The 22,384-nt window shown below is 39.6% G+C and overlaps 1 protein-coding gene across 1 annotated transcript; it reads right to left on the bottom strand.

Annotated features, from left to right (window-relative positions):
* Positions 1-5,688: 5,688 nt before the first annotated feature.
* Positions 5,689-6,732, bottom strand: LOC130885683 (vomeronasal type-1 receptor 4-like). The gene has a single exon (XM_057787381.1). It carries the CDS (start codon positions 6,625-6,627, stop codon positions 5,689-5,691), a length of 939 nt encoding a protein of 312 aa, XP_057643364.1. The 5' UTR covers positions 6,628-6,732.
* Between the last annotated feature and the right edge of the window lie 15,652 nt (positions 6,733-22,384).

Below are 22,384 nucleotides of genomic sequence, written 5' to 3'. Positions count from 1 at the left end.
CTCATCAGTCTTCATTGTCTGCCATGTTCAGAGAGTCCAGTTTCAACCCATGCTTTTTCAGTCCCAGTCCAGCTGGTCTTGGTGGGCTCCCAATAGATCAGTTCCACTGTCACAGTGGGTGGGTGCACCCCTCGTGGTCCTGACTTCCTTGCTCATGTTCTCCCTCCTTCTGCTCCTCATTTGGACCTTAAGAGCTCAGACCGTTGCTCCAAATTGAGTCTCTGTCTCTATCTCGATCCATCGCCAGATGAAGGTTCTAAGGTGATATGTAAGATATTCATCAGTATAGGATAGGGTCATTTCAGGTTCCCTCTCCTCAGTTGCCCAAGGTACTAGCTGGGGACATCTCCCTGGACACCAGTGAGCCCCTCTAGAGTCAAGTCTCTTGCCAACCCTAAGATGGCTCCCTTAGTTAGGATATATACTTTGCTGCTCCCGTATCCACCCTTCCTATATCCCAACCATCCCAATCCCCCAAGCTCCTTCCATCCTCCCCTTCTCACGTTTCTCACCCCATTTCCCCTTAGCCCCATGCCACCTCACCCGCAAGTTCCCAGTTTTTGCCCGGCAATATTGTCTGCTTCCCCTATCCAGGCGGATGACTATACGATTTTCTTTGGGTTCACTTTCTTATTTAGCTTCTCTAGGATCACAAATTATATGCTCAATGTCCTTTATTTATGGTTAGAAACCAATTATGAGTGAGTACATCCCATGTTCCTCTTTTTGGGTCTGGGACACCTCACTCAGAATAGTGTTTTCTATTTCCATCCATTTGCACGCAAAATTCGAGAAGTCATCGTTTTTTACCGCTGACTAGTACTCTAATATGTATATATTCCACACTTTCTTCATCTATTCCTCCGTTGAAGGGCATCTAGGTTGTTTCCAGGTTCTGGCTATTACAAACAATGCTGCTATGAAAATAGTTGAACAGATACTTTTGTCATACGATAGGGCATCTCTTGGGTATATTCCCAAGAGTGGTATTACTGGATCTTGGGGTAGGTTGATCCCAAATTTCCTGAGAAACCGCCACACTGATTTCCAAAGTGGTTGCACAAGTATGCATTCCCAACAGCAATGGATGAGTGTGCCCCTTACTCTACAACCTCTCCAGCAGAGGCTATCATTGGTGTTTTTGATTTTAGCCATTCTGACAGGTGTAAGATGGTATCTCAAAGTTGTTTTAATTTGCATTTCCCTTATTGCTAAGGAGGTTGAGCATGATCTTAAGTGTCTTTTGGCCATTTGAATTTCTTCTGTTGAGAATTCTCTGTTCAGTTCAGTGCCCCATTTTTTAAATTGGGTTAAAATTGCGATAGCAATAAGACAGCATAAGGGGATCAAAGGGATTCAAATTGGAAAGGAAGAAGTTAGACTCTCATTATTTGCAGACGATATGATAGTGTACATAAGCGACCCCAAAAACTCCAGCAAAGAACTCCTACAGCTGATAAACACCTTTAGTATAGTGGCAGGATACAAGATCAATTCCAAAAAAATCAGTTGCCCTCCTATACACAAAGGATAAAGAAGCAGAGAGGGAAATCAGAGAAGCATCACCCTTCACGATAGCCACAAATAGCATAAAATATCTTGGGGTAACTCTAACCAAGGAAGTGAAGGATCTATTTGACAAGTCTTTGAAGAAAGAAATTGAGGAGGATACCAGAAAATGGAAGGATCTCCCTTGTACTTGGATTGGGAGGATCAACATAGTAAAAATGGCAATTCTACCAAGGGCAATTTATAGGTTCAATGCAATCCCCATTAAAATCCCATCAAAATTCTTCACAGATCTTGAGAGGACATTAATCAACTTTATATGGGAAAACAAAAAACCCAGGATAGCCAAAACAATCTTATATAATAAAGGATCATCTGGAGGCATTACCATCCCTGACTTCAAACTCTATTACAGAGCTTCAGTATTGAAAACAGCTTGGTATTGGCATAAAAACCGAGAAGTCGATCAATGGAACCGAGTAGAAGACCCTGATTTTAACCCACAAACATATGAACACCTAATTTTTGATAAAGGAGCTAAAAGTATTCTACGGTTTATTTTATATGCTTATGGTGTGTCACAGCACACATCTGCAGGTTAGAGGACAACATGTGGGAGTCAGTTTTATTCATTAGAGATACAGATTGTCTGACCTGTTGGCAGATGCTTTTACCATTGAGGCATCTCTTAAGACCTGTATCTATTCTTAACCTTGAACTTTTCATCATTGAGATGTAACACATCTTTCTTCTCTCCTTCTCCGTGTTCTTACATCACTTCATTTTGAGTCAAATTACACAAAGTGTCTGAGAAAGTTTTCATTAGTCTGGTTCTCTGTTATGAGAAAATGTCTGTAACAGAAGAGGGTGAGACTCAGAGAAGTAGTGGATGTTCCCTACAAACACGTCATATTACATGGGAAATGTGAGAAGGAGCTGCAGGGACGGTTAGGAGACCTGCTCCTCTTGCAGAGGACCCTGGTTCCTTACCCAGCGCTCACATCTAGGACTCATGACTGCCTGTAGCCCTAGCTCCCTGTGGTCAGTGTCCTCTTCTGGTCTGTGTGGGGAACTGTACAAACGTGACACACACTCACAGAGACACATACATAAAATAAATCCTAATACTAGAAGAACAAGATATTTAATAATCTGTAACAGAATAAAATACACATCACTTACTTTAATGTTTTGTATATACAGCGCAACCAAGCAAAATATAAAAAGGTATACATCATTGTGAAGTAGAGCCATGATGTACCCAATATGTTACAGGTGTTTAGTCAGATAGGACAGAGCATTCTTTTAAATATGGCATAAAACTGGTGATTAGTGAGTCTACACTTTCATGTTCAATGATTATATCAATTACAATTTTTAAGAATGTGTCTAACAGATTCGTAGAACCATGTCACTATCTTATTTTGTGGATCTATTTTAAGAAAGGAAATAGTGAATCCTTCACTTAAATGGATGTAGAATCAGATCCTTTTGCAGCTCTTTGATGACAAACAGCTGGATAATGTTGTGGAGAGCAACCAGGCATTAACAAAGGGCAGCTGCAAACAAGCCTCAGTCTGTTTCAATCACACTGCATATTAATCTTGCAAAATGACAATCCACATTTTTTAATCAACATAGAATCTGTAGATGGAGATAAAATGAAACTTAACCGTGTATTCCTTATCCCGTTTATCCCATATGAAAAATCTTAATTCCTGCAGAGAACCTTCATGAATATAAAACCAAAGAAACATTTCAGTGCATTTAAGTTCTGTGATTTGTGCATTGGGATTCCAGGAAGTGGATGTAGTTTGTAGCATTTTTCACAATTCTGTAAAATGTTTTCTACAGACGGAAGCAATCAGATACTTTGAAGAATCTCAAAACTGCATCATAGTTAACTGTTGTAAGGAGCAATGGACCTCTTCCCTGCCACCCCAGCTCCGGTCGTCTGGCTAGCTTATGCCCTGAAATAATTACACAGAAACTGTATTATTTTAAACACTGCCTGGACCATTAGTTCTAGCCTCTTATTGGCTAGCTCTTACATATTGATCTAACCCATTTTTATTATTCTGTGTAGTACCACAAGCTGGCTTACCAGGAAAGATCTTAACCTGCGTCTGTCTGGAGTGCGAGAATCATGGCAAATGCCTGACTTGGCTTATTTCTCCCAGCATTCTGTTCTCTTTACTCCACCTACCTAATTTTCTGTCCTATCAAAGGCCAAGCAGTTTCTTTATTTAACCAATGAAGTCAACACAAAACAAGAATCCCACATCATTCCCCCTTTTTCTGTTTAAACAAAAAAGAAAGGCTTTAACTTTAACATAGTAAAATTACATATAACAAAAGTTATCAAGCAAGAATTACAGTTACAATATTTATATCTATTTTATCCTTTATCATAACTAAGGAAAACTATAACTAACCATTCTTTAACTCCATCAAAGACTCCAGAAGGATATAATATTACCTAAGTAAACAAGAAATCCAAAACTCTTGAAATAACAGAGACATCTCGCTGCCTGTACAGTCATCCAAAGTTCCTCTGTACCATTGGGTCATCCATCTTTGGCTTACAGGCCCATAGTATCCAGCAGACATTTTCATGAAGCAGGAAAATTTAAAGACGGTTTAGTCACTTTTTGTTGTGTCCTGTAGAATGTCTCGCAGACTCTTTCATGAATCAGGAACCCTGAAAGACCATCTCACCTGTAGGCAAGTTTAGCAGTTCTCTCTCTGTGGGTTTTCTGTGTCCAGTTTATGCAACAGTCTTTGAAAGAGCAGTTTCTTGCCCAAATGGCTATCAAACTCCATAAGGAGCCTCTTTGATGCCCATCTTCTTCATGAAGTAGATTGGTGCTGCCAGGAGCAGATGTGTCTCATTATCATGAAAATTCCTAAGTTATTAAAACATTAAATGCCATATTCTTCAGTCTTTGAAAGATATGAAGAATCTCTATCAAACTGAAATATATCTCTATATATCTAGAAAATCTAACATGACTACAAATTTGACTACTATAGATGATTATCCATTAACAACCTATATACATTACATTTTTAAGTGAACTACACAATCACAAAACCTTAATCAAGTGCACAAATACATATACATATAACAAAATTGACCTTAAAATCCATACCAATGCAAATTATTCATATTTGTATCATATTCCCCTTTAAATGTAAAAGAACATTTATAATCTATATTTGGGAATATGAGTGCAGTTTTTAGTGCAGCATCAGGTACAGGATATGGATTTTTTTGAATAACATGATTAAATAAATCACTATAAAATTGATAAAATAAATCAAATTTGATGTGGGATTCCCCTTTGTATGCTGTGAATATGGTTTATTACCATTGGTTAATAAAAAACTGTTTTGTCCTATGGCAGGGAACAATAGAGCTAGGTGGGAAAACTATACTTAAGGAAGGGAATAAGAAGGCGGAGTAAGGCAGTTGCCATGTAGCTGCTGGAGGAGAAAGGCACCGGAACTGTACTGGAAGGCCATACCTTGGTGGTGATTAATAGAAATTAGTTAATTTAAGATGTAAGAGCTAGCTAGAAATCTATCTGAGCCATCAGGGAAAAAGTGTTGCAATTGATATATTTTCTCTGTGATTATTTATTCAGGGCAGCCAGTAAAACAATTTTCAGTCTCCTTTTACATAAATTCATCTGTGTGCTCCCCATCTTGGTAATAGTAAAATTAGCTTTATGAAATATAATTAAGACCATTTTCTCTATGCTGGAGACATGACTCAGTAGTTGAGAGCACTAGCTTGTCTTCCAGAGGACCCAGGATCAATTCCTAGCAACCACACTGTAGTTCAGAGCAACCTCTCTAACTCCAGTCAGTCACAGGCTTTTGATTATCTCTTCTACTTGTTATAGGCACCAAGCATGTATGTGTTACAAGGACATAATGAAGGTAAATTATCCATACACAGTACAAATACAAAAAATTTTTTTTTTAAAAATCCCTTCAAAAGAGAGGAAAAGTGGAGATTAAGGATTCACATATCACTGTAGTTTACTGAGATCTCTCTCTCAGCTCAAGGCTGTGAGTTACTAGGAAGAATGTGTGAGAATAAACACACGCTTAAAATGCTTTGTGAGATTTTTGTCTTACATAAAGTATTATAAAACTAGGATGTTATAAAATTCATTGAACGAATAAAGGAGAGAAACATTTTCTCAATTTCTCCCACTGAGGATGCCAACACTCAGGGAGAAGTCTATCCCTGTGAATCAACACAGCAGGGCTAAAAGTTGCATAACCAAGGATTATAAATTCTTGAATATTTAACATCAAGGATTTGTCCGCTAAAGAAAGACTTAAAAGTAGAGAAAAAACACATTCAGCCCAATAGAAGAAAACAAAACAGACCATCAGAAGGAGGACACTCTGAGCAGCTCTCAGCTCAGTGGGAGTTCTGTAGAGAAGTTTGGAGTTCTGGAGGTGTAGGACATGCTGGTGGTGCTTGTGGAGAAGAAGTACCATGTAGCCACTGGCCCCTCCCATGGCTCCCTGAAACACAGCATCTCTCAGGACCATGAGAGGGAGAGCAATCCATTTTGTTTTCTGATTTTCTAGCATAAAATAACAATAGTTGTCTTCACTCATAAACTGTGATATATTCAGGCTTGTATTTGTGATGGAATGGATTAGGTTCATACCTATTAAAGCATTGAGTATCCAAAGGGATGAAAAGAATGGAAGGATGTGCCATGCAGACTTTGGTCTGAGCCTTTTCCACCCAGATGCTCTGGGACTGATGATGATGGCCTGGACCACAGTGAGGAGACCGCTGGTGCAGATGGAAACTCCACGGGCCACCCTTGTCAGGTAAATGAGGATCTTGCATCCTCTGTCATCTAGAAAGTTTCTCAAACCAAAAGCTGCCATTGTCTTTGGCAATCCTTTTGCAAGAAGGATTATGATGTTTGTAAAAGCCAAGTGGATGAGAATAAGGTGTATGGGTTTCTTCTCAGGCCCTCCGCACCAACTGAACATATAATTCACAGAAACAGAAATGTTCCCCAGAGTGCCAAACATAGTCATGAAGAGGAAAATTATTTGCTTAATAAATTTTAAAAGCATTTCTTCCTTTCTGGGTAGAAAATCTTGTATTCAGGATACAAAGAGTTTTCCAGGAAGGCATCAATAATGCTAGACATTTATCTGAAAAACATTTTGCATAATAGCATTTTCTGGTATACGAGTCAGTGATGGACACATGTGCTGCTGTAGACTGTGGCCCTGAGCTCCTCCTCTTCCCTGTGGACTCTGAGTTATGTGTGTGCTCTGACAGGGGAGCTTGGTAACTGGAATGAAACCCTAAAGTTTTAAAGGAGATATGTTTGAGTTCTATACTAGCAAAATTGACTTGTTAAAATGTGTATTCGTGTGTGTGCCTGTCTGTCTGTCTATGTACATGCGTGGATTAATAATTTAACTTTCAACACAACTGAATTGTACTGCAAATTTCCTCAACCAAATTCTTTCTTCTTCTTTCTCTATTTCATCATATTTCCCCCACTGAATTTCCAAACACACAGGTTTCTTTCTTATTTGTATCTTAATTACTGTAACAATGTCTAGATTTGCATTTGGCTTCAAAGATTTATAACTTCAATTTCTACATCCTAATATTTTTAAAATTTGTATGTTGACCATTCTATAATTTCACTCAATATGAATATTTATTGGTCTTTTTAAAATGTAGTTCTCAAGGTCAAGTTCAATCGCACAACTTCTTTAGATAGGGTGCTACAGTTAAAACTGAATTATTAAAATATAACCTGAAAATTTTTCATGTAACTGCCAGACTGAAGCTAGGGATGGTGACTAGCAGAACCTTGTATTGCTTCCTAGAACAGAGGCCAGCAGAGAACTGTAATCCTAGCAGATAACTCACGGCATCTGTACCCCACTGAGTTACCTCGGGACATCTAAGGGAATATGGAACAGCTCTGAACCAGGGGATCCTGATTATTAATGGGATTAATGAGGGATTATATACTGTCATGACATGAGTGCATTTTGAGTCATGATTCCTCAGTGTCAACTGCATGTAGCACAGTAACTTGGGGTAACTGGTGTGAGCAGGTGTTCCACTATCTAATAGTTCATGGTGCCATTTGCTTCTGTGGGGCCTTTTGAACAGCAATTATGTCCGTTGGTATTGCAGCCTGCTTTTCCTACAACCTGTTTGTCAGACAGGCTGCTTTTTTATACACCAGTCTAAGCTGATTCCAGAACTTGAATTTGGGTAGGATATTATTCCTCGAGTTCTGGAGATGCATTTTCGTTTCTCAGCAATTTGTGGTTAGCTTTTTGCACATTTTCTAGGATAAGAGGAATCTGAATATTACAGTGGCTGCATGGGTTTTGTGTTCTGAGTACCTGCAATGCCTCTGTTCATTGCCCTCATTCCTGTTAAATTCACAAGATTGTTTTAAATATCTATGTCCCGATGAATGACCTCATGGCTTGAAATGACAGTTATTTCTGTCAGTTGTTCCTATAGAAAGGAGTTAATTATTGCCTGTGTAAGCGAGTCCTAGAAACTCTGATACCATCCAAATAGCTCTACAAATGAAATATGATTCTGATTTTAATAGGAAGCACATTGTATTGGCCCAAAAATGCGGACCCCTTTTTACCTTGTCTGATGGGCAGAGAGTTAAAGGTTGTTGAAATGGTGGACAAATGTTTCTTTACATCTCTACTTAGGATGTGATTGTTTGTTTTGTTTTTGATATTAAATTAGTTTATTTAAGTAGGTCTGTGCCAACCTGACAGTTGGTCAGGATATGCAGATGTACAGAGCATGTCAGCCCTGATGACATCACAGCTACTAATGCCTCCATAAAGAAAAGCAAAAAGAGGTTCCTAAGACCATAATCCTGCCCTCTTCATACCAACACAGTGCAGACCGAGACAAGGGTACCTAAACCAATAATCTGGACAACCATTTACTGCAGTCTTACAAGAAAAAAAAAAAAAGATCATGGTGATAACTGGTGATTTCTAGCCTCTTGATGGACTTGCTACACAGATTTCCAGACCTAATGAGTCCTGTTTACCTTGGAGCCATTCCAAAAATACAGACTGAACATTTGACTTTTACTCTGTGACACAGAACTCATTTTGACAGTATGGTATTCAATCTACTGTTAAAATATTAGACCTAAAATCTGAGACCTCAATTTTCCCCTAGGGAAAACGAACTCGTTCCAAGGAATGATGAATGATTAATGCCCCTCTTCAAATATGAAAATGGTGGCCTAAGGGTTTGCTGCTGCTCAGAGACTGAGACAATTATTTAAAAGAGCAATGTGGTTGAACTTCGCCCATCAAAAACCCTTTTCTTGTCTTTTAATTAAAATGGTTTTTAAAAAATTGTAATGTGACGAATTATGTGTTTATTATTAATTTCCACTCTAAAATTACAGTATTGACCTGGTAATATTTGTAACTGCTTTAGTTCACCAAAAAAAATGTTTTTAAAAAGTTTGATGTTTCCTTGTGGGCTTAAATTTGACATATTTAATAAAAAATTTAGATTTTCATATGACAAAAAATTGTTTAAAAACACTCCAGACCAACTAAAAAAGACATTCCCAACCCTGGTGATCTTCCTCCCCTTTAATTAAAAGACTGTAGGAGCATGTTTATTCACAAGACATTATCTAATAGCACATAAACTTTCTTAACAAAAATTTGCCTCAGAGACAGAGATCCCAGAGGAACTTTTTCCCTTAACCTTTGTTTACAGAGGTCAGCAATCATTGACTGGTTTGATCCTTCTTCCTCCCAGGCCCCTAAGACATAGACATGTATAATTAAAATACATGTGCCAAAGACAGCTAAGCCTGGGATATAAGAACGTGTTCAGCTAAGGCAGATATGATCATCTATCCTGCTGCAAAATACAGGCTTTATTAAAATTAATAGAAAAGGAAGGAATTGTGGAGGCTCAAAACTGTGGGCCCATTTCCACCTTGTCTTGCAGTCAGAGAGTTGGAGGTTGCTCAAATGATCAACAAGCTTAGCTGCACACCTCAACTCAAGATCTGATTGCTTGGTTCCTTTAACATTGAAAGAGCTCATTCAAGTAGGTCCATGTCATGCAAAAATGTAAATGGACTTCTGCTCCTTCTTTTGTAACTATGAGGTCACCTGGGGAGTGGTTGCCTTTAGCATCCATGGTCTAGAACAGTTTACTGCTTAAAGAACAAAATTCTATGTTTTGATATCACAGAATAAATCAATTGACTTTTTGAGTTGTCCTACATATCATGCTAATAAAGTCCTTTGCTAACTTCTCTCTCCCCACCCTCCATCCCCTCCCCTGTTTACTTGGGCATAAAAGCTGTGGAAAAATAAATGCAGGCAATTTTCAGTACTCACAGGAATGCACTCCCAATACTTTCTGTGGTTTTGTTCTGTTATTTTCATGAGTCTCTGTATTCTTTAGTTATATTTCTAAATTCTCACGTTCCTATCCTGGCAAGAGGCATTTTTGTCGGGGCTGGTCCTTGGCAGCACATCAGCATTCACTGACAGATTTAGATTTAAAAAATTAAGTGTTTTTTCAGTGATTGGAATCTGTCAAAATCCCTATTGTCAGTTCACTCAAGTACTGATGCAAGATATAAACACTTTTCTGTTTGTTTAATCCTTGCTTTTGGGGAGATTACTACTTTTCTAGTCCTCTCTTTCCTTTTCTAAGCTTTAAGTCATATTTGAGACAAGTCTCTGATCTTCTAATAATTGATTCCTTTCTACTGAAGTCACTGTCAGTGGAGGAGGAGGTGTCTCATCTTCCACATTTTTTGGGAAATGCTAAAGGAAATGAATTTGAAAGACAGGATGGACTTGTGTTTAAATAGATGGGTGATGCCAGTTTGAGTCTATCTCCTAAGAGCCCAAAGTAAGTTACATCCATCCATCGTGGTTTTCTCTAAAGGAAACAAGCAAGCAGGCAAACAAACCAAACTAAAACGATCATTGTTCTTTGCTGCTCAGCATGGGATGAACATTAGATGAGCTGCTTCAGGGTGTACCCTTTCACAGCCTGGATCCTAAATAGCAGAGTTCTCAAGAAGGTAACGATAACTGTTACACTGAGTGTTATATTCTTCACCCTCAAGGAATACAATGACTGAATTTAAGACAAGTTTTAAAATAGTATGTGATAAAATTGAGAGCCTTTAAGGATGGATACAGGCAGCAAAACATCAAACTGGGAGTTAAAAGACCATAGTAAAACTATGCCAATATTAGAAACATGAAAATGCATCAAAAGAGAAAAGTGTAAGTGTTACACACACTAGTGACACTGTTGAAGGCACAGCGCTGGCAAAATGACACCTAAAAGAAAGATGTTTTTGTCCTTCATCTATCTAGTTATTTTTGAGAGAGAATCGTCCTCTGTAAAGCAGAATAGAACTAAACACTTCCCTTGCCTCAGTCTTTCTAATGCTGACATTACAGGAATGAATCATGAGATTCTTCAGGGTTTACAGACATCTGAAAATCTTATCTATCTTATTGATCCATTTAGAAAGGTAACTTAGGCAAAGACCCAGCCAGAGCTCTGTCATGATACATCAGCCTGAGGATGGAGAGCAATGCCTCAGCATTTCTGTTCCATCTCTGTATCTACAGGAACTAATTTCCTTTGATCTTTCTGGTGCCAGGGACAGAAGGAAAGTGGAGGTCCTGAGGTTTACTGCTGCCTGGATTAGTCTGAGACTCTTTTGCTTTAATGAAACTCTCCATGGCACAGCTGAGGGGGTGGAAGATCTTACCTCCATGTACTCACCTGAACCTCTGTGGTGCAGAGAGGATCTGGAGCAGCTCTGGGAAGGTGACGCTTGTCGGGTCATATTTGTACTTCAGGATTTGTGGGCTCTTGGCTGACATCAGGAATTGCAGACTTCACGTTTCATGTTGTCACGGTGTCAGGGGAAGGAAGGCCTCTGCTGAGCCCCGGTCCCTGAAGTACAGCTTCCCTCTCTCTCCACGATTACTCCATCTATTTTGTTCAGCAGTTATTTCAAGATTAATTATGGTTTAATTATTTTTGAGAAGAAAAACAAGAGGTGAGAAAATGAACGACTAACTTAAGTTTCTGTGTACAGAGTGCCCTGCTTCTTCTGACTGGTTTTCATCATTTCAAAGTGCCAAACTGTGACCTGGGCAGGACCTATTTCTCACACATAGACCAGGTGTCTTGATTTTCTTTCCAAAAATCCTTCATTGCACAGGAGTAGAATAAATGAGGCTAAGCACTCAAGATTCTGCTTTCTGAGAAAGTCCCAAACATGGACCAGGATGATTTAAAGTCCCTTGTTCTACTTGTTCCTGTCTTTGTAAAGTACTTTTCTGTATATGATTCTTTCATTTCTACCAATTAATTACTTTAAATTTCAAATGAGACTTAAAATATAAATGCCTCCCCAATACTGACTTTATTCTAAAAGTTACCTTTACTTACAAAATTTTAAGGGAATTTTTTTTTTAACTTAGTGGTGTCCAAGAGTGGTCCTTCTGTGTATTTTTCAAGCTAGTTCCTAGGAAGCCCTTCCTATGCCAAATGAAACATGATGTAAATAAAGGTGGGTTCAGGACTGAGATTGAAAATGATGGTATCATCATTGTATTCTTGAAAGAATGCACCACAGGGTTGCCTTGGGAGATGAGTTCAAAGTTATGGCTCTTACTCTGTGCCTTGCATCGTGGTGTCTCCATACACATAGATGCAACTGGCACATAACAGAAGCTAAATGTATAAATGAAATGACAGATTTTGAGGAAACCAGGATCTCTATCCTTCCTATTGAAAGGGGAATCCAGAAACATAGAAACAAAGGTATATATTACATATGTCAGGATCAATTGAAATTGAAAAATAAGAGTTGTTTGAAATTGAAAAATAAGAGTTGTTGGCCAAATGGGCCTTATGGGAATCCAAACAATCCAGGATACTACTAAGACTGTAGGTTGTTCCTCACAAACTCACAGCAAGGCCCCACTGCTGAAGACAACACATGCTTAGCTCATTAAAATGGACAGGTGGGATCATTGCCTACATAGAGGTTTTACCCCTGTGTTTCAGCTTCTTTGGTGCAGGAATGTACTCTGTGTGCTTTCAAAAGAAAAATATAAACAGCAACCCAGCCATAACCCCTTTATCTGCAATGGTGTCTTACATGCCTGCAAGAAAAGCCAAGGTAATGGTGAAACAAAGCTTGTGGCAGTAACCAACCGATGAGTGATTTGACTTACGGTGTCCATGTGATCAAACCCATGTTTCGTCCTGCTAAGGTGATCAAGAACCTGAGAACAGATTGCCATGGATCTAGAGTAAAACCAAGTAGGACTGGTTCAAGAAAAGAAAAAAAAAATGTAGTAATAAAATGACTCCTAATGATATTCTATTGCATTCCTAGATCAGTGTCTTATCAAGACATCATCAGAGAAGCTTCCTCCTGCAGCAGATGGGAACAAATACACAGACCCACAGTCAGACAATACATAGAGAATGAGAGACCTGAAACACTCAGCCCTTAAATGGCATGTCTACATCAAATTCTTCCCCTCAGAGGTCACAGAATCCTGTAAAAGAGAAGGTGAAAAGAATGTTAGAGCCATATGGAATGCAGGACATCAAGAAAACCAGACTCTAAATCGACACAAGCAAAGCCCATGTGAACTCACAGCGACTGAAGAAGCATGCCCAGGGACTGCAGGTATATCATGGCTTAAAGTTTAGTGTTTTTATAGGATTCCTGAGTGTAAAAATGAGTTGTTTCCTGATTTTTGTGCCTTCATTGGGTTATTTTCCTTCTGTTTGTCTTAGCCAACATCTGTATAATAGCACTTATTTTATCTTATTATATTTAAAAAAATGAATTGAATGAATGAATGAATGAATGAAAACCTTAGCAGTGGGATAAAGGTTAACAACTAAACTGTCACTTATGCTTTCTCTGAAAGCAAAAATCAGTTTTCTCCAAGAGTCACACTGGGTGTAGCATCCACTCCAGGATAGGTCTCAGGTGAAGGAGTTGCTGAAAATATATGATTGGACTACGTAAACTTTTGTTTCTGTTTTGTTCTGTTTTTATTATTATTATTTTTTGTGCTTTTATTTGGTTAAAGTTTGTTGTCTGTTGTTGTGATTTTTTTGAATTTTTTTTGGTTTCTTTTTTTAGTTTTATGTGATTTTACTGTTATATTCATTTTTGCATGTGTTGTGAGAAAGAGTTAAGTTTGGGTAGGTTGAGATGGGAAATGATCTGGAAGGACTTAGGACAGGGGAAGAATTATAATCAAAATGTATTTAAATTTTAAAATTGTTTTAAATAGTAAGGTAAAAAAATAATAAAACATTTAAAATAATTATCTCTGGTTCAACAAAGAGCACTTCCTTCTGTCTTTTTATTTTGTTCAAAAAATTCTAGTGACCTCCATTTTGTTCCACACGCTGACCTCATATGAAGGATATTTCCTTGTAACAGGGTAGCACTGAAGAGTAATAAACCCTGGCTGGAGAGACTGTTCAGTGGTTAGAATGCTTTGCTTCCAAGTCTGAGTGTCCCCTCAGTTAACACCTGGTGGGGGGCAGCTTGCCTGTATCTCCAGACTCAGGAGCCAGGGACAGGTTATCCTTAGAGGAACTGGGTGGTGAGATTGGCCATTTGTTGCACTCTGTGTTTGACTGACAGCTCCCGACTCAGTAAAGAGGACAATGGAGGATGATTCCTGACACCAACCTCAGTCTCCTGAATGCAGGGGAGCACAAATGTGCATGTGCACCTCCTCACACACGTGTGCCCGTCCAGTCCCAAAGATGTAAACACACCTGAAAAATCGAAACTACAAAAAAATCCACAAGGCCACTGCTTCTTTGAGAAATTAGGGGCCAAACTGACAAAGCAAATGGCTTTATTTATTGTTTGGCTAAAGCAGGGAAAAAGACTCTTCCTTTCTCTCCCTCTTGTCTGCAGCAAAGTTACAATTTTATAACAAAATAGAAAATCTAGAAAATGTTCATGTACTCTCATTACTATCAGAACTTTCTTGAGGGGGTGCAAATTCCTCCTCTGGGAACAGAACTTTATATTTTTGATTGTGAGCCTAGCCTTCAATGGCTGAGCCATTTCTCCAGCCCAAGTTCCACTTCTGACAGTGCCAGGGCTCCAGCCTTCTCTCCCCTCCCCAAGGGTGGGACAGGCTCACGGGCAAATTTCAGTTATCTCTGTGTATTGTAAAAAGTTGGGAACATACGTCCCTTTTTAGAATATCTGATCTTCTGCCATGACAGTTACATGCTGACACCTCTTTCCCTGTTTGTCGCATGCTCTTTGTTCCTGTCAGAGCCTATGATAAACAGGCAATGCTTGGGTATTTCCCTGTTGTGATAACCATGGGAGCACATTGAGGGGACATAAATGTGGATGATCATTAGCTCTTCCCTTTTGTTTGTAGTCCTTCATTCCTGGCAATGGGGTCTCGTTCAGTGTTTTTGACAAGTGAACACGAGATCCCAAGTCACATGATGGGCATAGTGGAGAGGGAGGCAGGTAAGAATCTGTCCATCCAGGGAAATGTTTTTGCCAACTGGAACATCTATTTGGATGATTTAGTAATCTATTTTGTGTTGTTATGTTTAAGTACTTTGTACTTTGTAAAGGTCTATTTGGATCACAATTCTATTGTGAAGGTACAAACGGCATAGCACTATTGTGCTGGTGAGGGACTCCTGGATGCTTCACAATGTGTTAAGAAAGAGAACAGGAAAGGACTACATACAGAAGAGGTCTTGTTATATAACACACTCCCATAAGAATGACTTAATCCTTGACATCTTCACTTTGGAAGAGTCACTGATGAACTGACTCCATTCCAAATAAGGTTCTACATCATCAGTACTGCCAGATGGGCACCACACTTCCAACCCATAGATCAGTAAGAGATCCTTAAACCATATTGAAACCACAGGATTTGCTTAATATGCAAATAATATTTAACATATCTTAAACTCTACTTGTTGTATGCAGTCCAATCCTCCAAACCATATTCATCCAGTGAATTACCATCAACAGTTACCAAGGATTTCAAGTAAAAAATAAATCTGTCAAACTTAGCATTGTAGTCTCCAGTAAACATTACTGATTCTATCTTAAATTATTGGAAATCAAGCTAAATCATACTACCCCTATAATTGCTAACACCCAAATCCAAACATCTCGCATTTTTATATCTACAGAGATTGCTTGATCACATCTCACGTGACAACATCATGCTCTTACTGTCAAAGAGAACCAGCTCTTGCATGGGGATTTTGAGTTGAAGCTGCCACATTTTCTGTCTACCAAGCCACCCTTTCCCCAGGCTCATCCCTGATGGTGAGGCACAGGGAGTGTAAGATACGTTTTCTCTTTTGGTTTCTTTTGAGAGTATTTTAATTACTGCTTCTATCTGCTCCGATTTAACTGGATTTAGAGATCTGTTTACATTGTTCATTTGTTTGATCTTAATTTAACCATGATAGGTTGCACGTATCAAGAATTTCTTTGATGTCTGCCAGGTTTTCCAGTTTGGTGGTGTTTCACTCTGACTGTTGTTGTATGAGGTTTCTGTCCTGCCAGGTTCCCACAGTTGTTAAGTCCCAAAGAAATCACACAGAGGTCTACATTGGTTATAAACTGATTGGCCTAGTAGCTCCAACTTCTTATTAACTCTTATAACTTATATTAGCCCATTATTCTTATCTGTGTTAGCCATGTGGCTCGGTACTTTATTCAGCGAGGCAGTCATTTCTTGCTTCTTCTTTTGCTGGGTCATGACAGCAGACTGCGCTTCCCTCTTCCCAGCATTCCCATTGTCCCGCCTCTACTTCCTGCCTGGCTTCTGGCCAATCAACATTTTATTAAAAATAAAACAAGTGACAGGATAAAAGACCATTGTTCCACAGTAGACTGTGAACAGAGGTCTGCTCCGAGCTTCAGATTACTGTAATTATTGTCTAAAAAGATAAACATCCGCTTAAGCTACTGTGATGAGGTTTTGTTTTACATAAAACTCAGAATTCTTTCAAACTCATTTGTTAGAGAAGTGAAAGAGACTTTTTTCAACGTCTGTGTCTCCTGTTGACATGACGAAATTCAGCCTCAGTCCAGCTTTGTGAATGAGCACAAGAGGGCTGATAATTGTACAACCCAGGGTCAGAAAGTCATGAATGTTTACTATCAATGAATTGTTCTCTAAAGAGAAACTTACAAGTACGGGAAACCCACATTCTGTCCATTAAAGTAAAGAAAACACAATGTTAGGAGGAGGACACTGGTCAGCTTTCAACTCAGGATTAGATTTTGGGGGAAACTTGGAGTTCTGAAGGTAGAGGACATGCCAGTGGAGATGAGATACCATGCAACCACTGTTTTCTCCCACGCCTCTCTGAAAAATTGTAAGATGTAGGAGACTGAGAGTGAGGGAAGTCCATTTCACCTTCTGTCCTTCCTGTAGAAATCAGCAGTGCTGAGCCCTCTTCCTCAGCTGTGATGTGTTTTCACGCTGATTTTCTGATGGATGGAGGAGATTCGTGTTGGTGATGGAATTGTGGATCCAAAAGAAAAGCAGCGAGAGAAGCCCCTGCTGTGCACTCCTCAGCTTGAGTCTCTTCGGACCTGGAGGCTCTGGAACTCACTGTGAGTAGCCCTGGGACACCCTGTTCATGTAAACAAAACCCTTAGCTTGTATCATCCAGAAAGCTTCTCAAAGCAACCGCTGTTATCTAAAGAAATGCTTTTAAAAGAATCGTTATAATGTTGATAAAATTCAGATGGATGCGAAGGAAACAGATTTCTTTTCAACTCCTTCCCCCAAACTGAATATACATTTCACAAGAACCAAGGTGTTTCTCATAATACCAGTGCAGTCAGAACAACTTGATAATTCCCTTGTCAAAATTCAAATCCATTTCGTAGGTCACAGACTGATAAACCTGGATCTTGAAAATACCCTTTTAAAGAAAGCATCAGTAGCAATAATGTATATCTGCAAATCTCTTTCATCTCAGAGCTCCTTTCTTCTGTGTAAAGGACAGTCATGCTTAAGGTTGCAGTCCCCCATCCTTTCAATAGCTCTGCACCTTCATCAGTGGTAATGTTTATAGATCATTCTGTGTTGCCTCGAATGCTGTTGCAAGTGCCACTTTGCTTAAATTATCTAATAGATGTATGACATCTACTTATCTTAGTCCCTGTTATTTTGCTGTGGAGGGACACCATGAGCAATGCAGTCCTCTTCAAAGGAAGCATTTATCTGAGGGGATATGTTTACAGTTTTAGAGGGGTGTCCATTATAATCTTTTGGGGGCAAGGCGGTAGCATGGTGGAGCTCATGGCACTGTAGCAGCAGTGGAGAGTTATGTCCTAGTCTGCAGGCAGGGGAGGGAGAAAGAGAAAGAGATAAAGATTGGGCCAGGAGTGGGCTTTTGAAACCACCAAACTTCCCCTGCTGACATATTTCTACTATCAAGGTCATAGCTCCTAATCCTGCTCAAATAGTGTCCCCACCATGATGACTAACCTTTCAAATACAGGAGCCCGTGAGGGCCATTCTTATGCAAATCACCACATTCAAATTACTACATTTCTGTCCCAGAGTCTTTCTCTGTCTAACCAGACATCGGTCCAATAATGACACAGAGACTTCTTATTAATTATGAAAGTTTGGCCTTAGCTTAGGCTGCTTTCTACCTAGCTCTTACAACTTAAATTAACCCATTTCTATTAATCTACATGCTGTTATGTAGCTCGTGGCTTTTCTCTCTCCTCCTGCATCTCCTGCTTCCTCTGCATCCAGGTGGTGACTCTGCCTTTCTTCCTCTCTGAGTTGTCTCTGTCCCAAGAAGTCACACCTGTACTCTTCCTGCCTAGCTATTGGCCATTTAGCACTTTACTGAGCCAATCACAGTGGCACATCTTCACACAGTGTAAAGGAATATTCAGCAACACAGAACAAATATCAAAATTTTCTAGCCACACTGCTTGAGCCCCATAGTGGAAAATCAAGTTGTTCGTATCCTTGTTTATTCTGCCCATGGTCAAGCTCAGGATGGTTGAAGATAATCTATTTTTTTCCCTAACTTATGGAGCTATTTCTTATTTCATTTCCATTATCTCATTCTATCATATTACCATCATGCAATTCCAAATGCCAGAGGTTAGATCAATGCATCCTATCTATATCCTATGCACAGACACTTGGGGAATTTGCTGATTCTAGTTCTTTAACATCTCAGAGTCTATGGGTGTTGCAGCTTCTACTCTGTCTAAAGATATAATTTTATATCTTTAAAAACATTGATTTGTTTTGTGTCTGTATATATGTATATGTTTGGGCACACAAAAGCTCTATGGTGTGTGTGTGTGGGGGGGGTAGTAAGTTGGAGGACAATTCCCAGGAATTGTTTCTTTCCACCATGCTTCTGGGATGAAACTCAGATGTCACAGTAGGCAGCAAGCATGCTTTTCTTGCAGAGGCAGTCCCTTTGTCGCACTAATTTAGTTCAGTTTTCCCTTCTGTCTCTCCCTTTGGTAAGCGTGGTGACTTCTGTCTTTGTTCCATGGCTTTAATATTTCCTGGGTTACATTTGAATCTCCTGGGTTGTCTTTGAAGTAGAATGATTTGCTGTTGTGTATTGTCAAGGGATTCAGAAAAAAATTTCTGGAGTCGATATTTCTTACCCATATCCTTTCCCTCAATACTGTTAATAACCAGGTCACTGTGATCTCTTTCAGATCAAGTTGATTTTCTGATTTCTAGATGGAGCAGAAGTTTACTGTTTCCCATCCAGAAACTCCACCATCACGTGTCCCATATAGACATATTCATATGATAAAGGAAGCTATGATGTTTGGTCCCCAAACATAGTTAGAAGTTCAAACTGATCCCTCACTCTTCTACTTCCTAGTTATTATTACAAGACTGCTTTAGAGTTTTCTGTTCTGCAGGTTTCTGCACACCTGACCTTTGTGAATACTGGCCTGCACCTAGAATTGGTAACTGGTAGCACCTGGCTTTAGGTTCTGCCTTTCAACTCCTGCTTCTTCCGTTGCATGTGGGGACACCAGATGCCAGGAACACACTGATGGAATCAGTATCCAATCCTGAGTCTCTAACAATTAATGAATTATGTGATCATTTTCCATGAGAAAAACATTAGAGGTCATTAATAAAGGTAGACTACTGAATGAATAACTATAGAGTCAGAAATTGGAAGCTTTTAGACACAACTTCCCTCAGCCAGATATGGTGCTGAATGCCTTTAATCCCAGTACTGGGAAGCTGAGACAGGCAGATCACTATGAGTTTGAATCCAGGCTGGTCCATGTGGTCAGTTCTATCCCAGCCATGGTGACATAGTAAGACCCCGTCAAAAAAAAACAAAACAAAACAAAACAAACAAACAAAAAAAACCAACAACCAAAACCCTCAACCAAAGGGGGAAAAAAGCCTGTATTACCAGCACCAGGGAGACTACAGCAGGATTGTGACTTAGAAGCTACCTGATGGAGGAAGGTCATTGGTTAATAAAGAAACTTTTTGGCACGATAGGTTAGAACATAGGTGGGTGAAGTAAACAGAACAGAATACTGGGAGGAAGAGGAAGTGAGGCAGACGCCATGCCTCTCCTCTCCAGGGCAGACACGATGAAGCTCCAACCCAAGATGGACGTAGGCTAGAATCTTCCTGGTAAGCTACTGCCTCGTGGCGCTACACAGATTATTAGAAATGGGTTAGTCGAGGTGTGAGAGTTAGCCAAGAAGAGGCTAGATATAATGGGCCAGGCAGTGTTTAAATGAATACAGTTTGTGTGTTGTTATTTTGGGTATAAAGCTAGCCGGTGGCTGGGAGCTGGGAGGCGGGAAGCGGCCCGCAGCTCCTTCTACAGCTACCTAGAGATAAACAGTAAGAACTTGTCACAAACCACTCTAGCACTACACTCAAGTCAACTAAAGGGTTTCAAGGTCTCCTTGCTGTGTGAGCTCCTGGCTCAAGTCTGCAGTGTAAGCAGTTCCAGGTCCTATCTGTACTTTCAGGATTCCTGTGGTTCTTTGCTCCATGTAAGAATCACAAAGACTTCAGGTGTCATTGTCACCATGTCAGGAAACTGCAGTCTCAGACTTTCCAGTGAAGCTTTTCTTCTTCCTCCACAATCCTTACAGTGTTTGGCTCAGAAGTTATCCCAGTAGCTGTTATGGTTTAACTGTTCAAAGAAAGATGTGAACTGAGGAAACAAACACCATAAATTCCGACATGTTCTGTCACTATTTCCCAGTTTCCCCAGACCGGTCTTCCTCCACCCACATTTCCAATCTATGAACCAGCTTAGGGACCCACTTGGTCTTGGGATTCAGCATCTCAAGATATCAAGAGAGTGGTTTGGAAGTAGTGGAGAGAATGTATGAACCAGAGGAGTTCTGTGGTGGTTCTATTTCATTCAGGCATGCCATGGCCATTGGCCACCATGAAGTAGAGTTAGGGTTTGTCCCACAGAGAACCCTTGCCTACAACCTCAGCAATGATAAACACTGAAGAGCAGAGAGGTAGCTTGCCTTATGGTGCTGTTAATGAGACAATTAAAGACTCATGAGGGCTAGAAGGTGGGGCCTGTTTCCACATCTTCACTCCTTCTGACAGAGCTGCATATTATCTGGAGGAGCACGTAGCAAGTGAACGTTTGATTGGGGGTTGGAATATTTCCTTGTACAGTTTTTTTTGGGGTTGTCATCCATGTTGGAGCAGACTTTCCAGATCTAACTCTGTGTCTTCCCTGCGCCTGCCTATAAATAATGAAGTACCCAGGTGATCCAGGTAAACTGCTTTACTCGACTCTACCTGAATGGGACCAATTGTTTGCACACTTTTTGCCCTATCTGGGGTGAAGACATTCTTTTTATTGTCTCCCTGGTGAAAGCTGCATGAGAGGGCGAATGTGAAGGTGAAAGTTGGCGAGCTTTGAGTAGCCACAGCTCCATTTTCCTGATAATACGGAGGAAACAGCCACCAGCAGGTTCACAAACGGAGGGAGTTTCTGAGGGCTGTAGGCTGCGCACCACACATTGAACGCTCTATTCTCTGTTCTAGTTAGGTTCTAATTATCAGTAAAATCAAGTGGTATCTATCTATGCAGCTGATGTATTTATTTATCACAATGTCCCACAGGTCCATGCTAGTGATGAGCAATTCTTCAACATAAAGAAATTATAGGCTGGGCATTGTGGCTAACATTTTAATCCCAGTACTGTGAAGAGAGATACAGGCAGATCTCTGTGAGCTCGAGGCCAGTCTGGTCTACAGAGCAAGTTCTAGGACAGTCAGGGCTACAAAGAGAAATGAAAAGCACTGTCTCAAAAAAAAAGAAGAAAATAAAAATAAATTATAAAGTTTGAGATGATGTTTACACTAATCTAATTCCAGTAGTCAAATCTCTTGTACATTACCTGAAGGGTATAAGTGAGTCACATTTCCTGGTTGCCTTTCATAATATTCTATTTATTTAGATTTTAAACTATTTTATCACGTATTAAAAAATTTAATTTATCTTCTGATCAAATTTTGTTTTATTTTTTTCTAACCTACTCTGACTTTCAAGGGGATATTGGATATTACAACTGTATGTGCCATTCTTGGGCATGCTGTGTCAACAATTATGCATTTTCTATCTATCCTTTTTTTTAAAAAAAAAACTGTTTTTACAGACAGGTTGACCAATGGAATTGAATCGAAGACTTGGATATTAATCCACATACCTATTAACACTTGATTTTTG

The sequence above is a fragment of the Chionomys nivalis genome, chromosome 13 (genome assembly GCF_950005125.1).
Source record: "Chionomys nivalis chromosome 13, mChiNiv1.1, whole genome shotgun sequence".
NCBI lineage: Eukaryota > Metazoa > Chordata > Mammalia > Rodentia > Cricetidae > Chionomys > Chionomys nivalis.
This window is presented reverse-complemented; position numbering and strand designations above follow the sequence as displayed.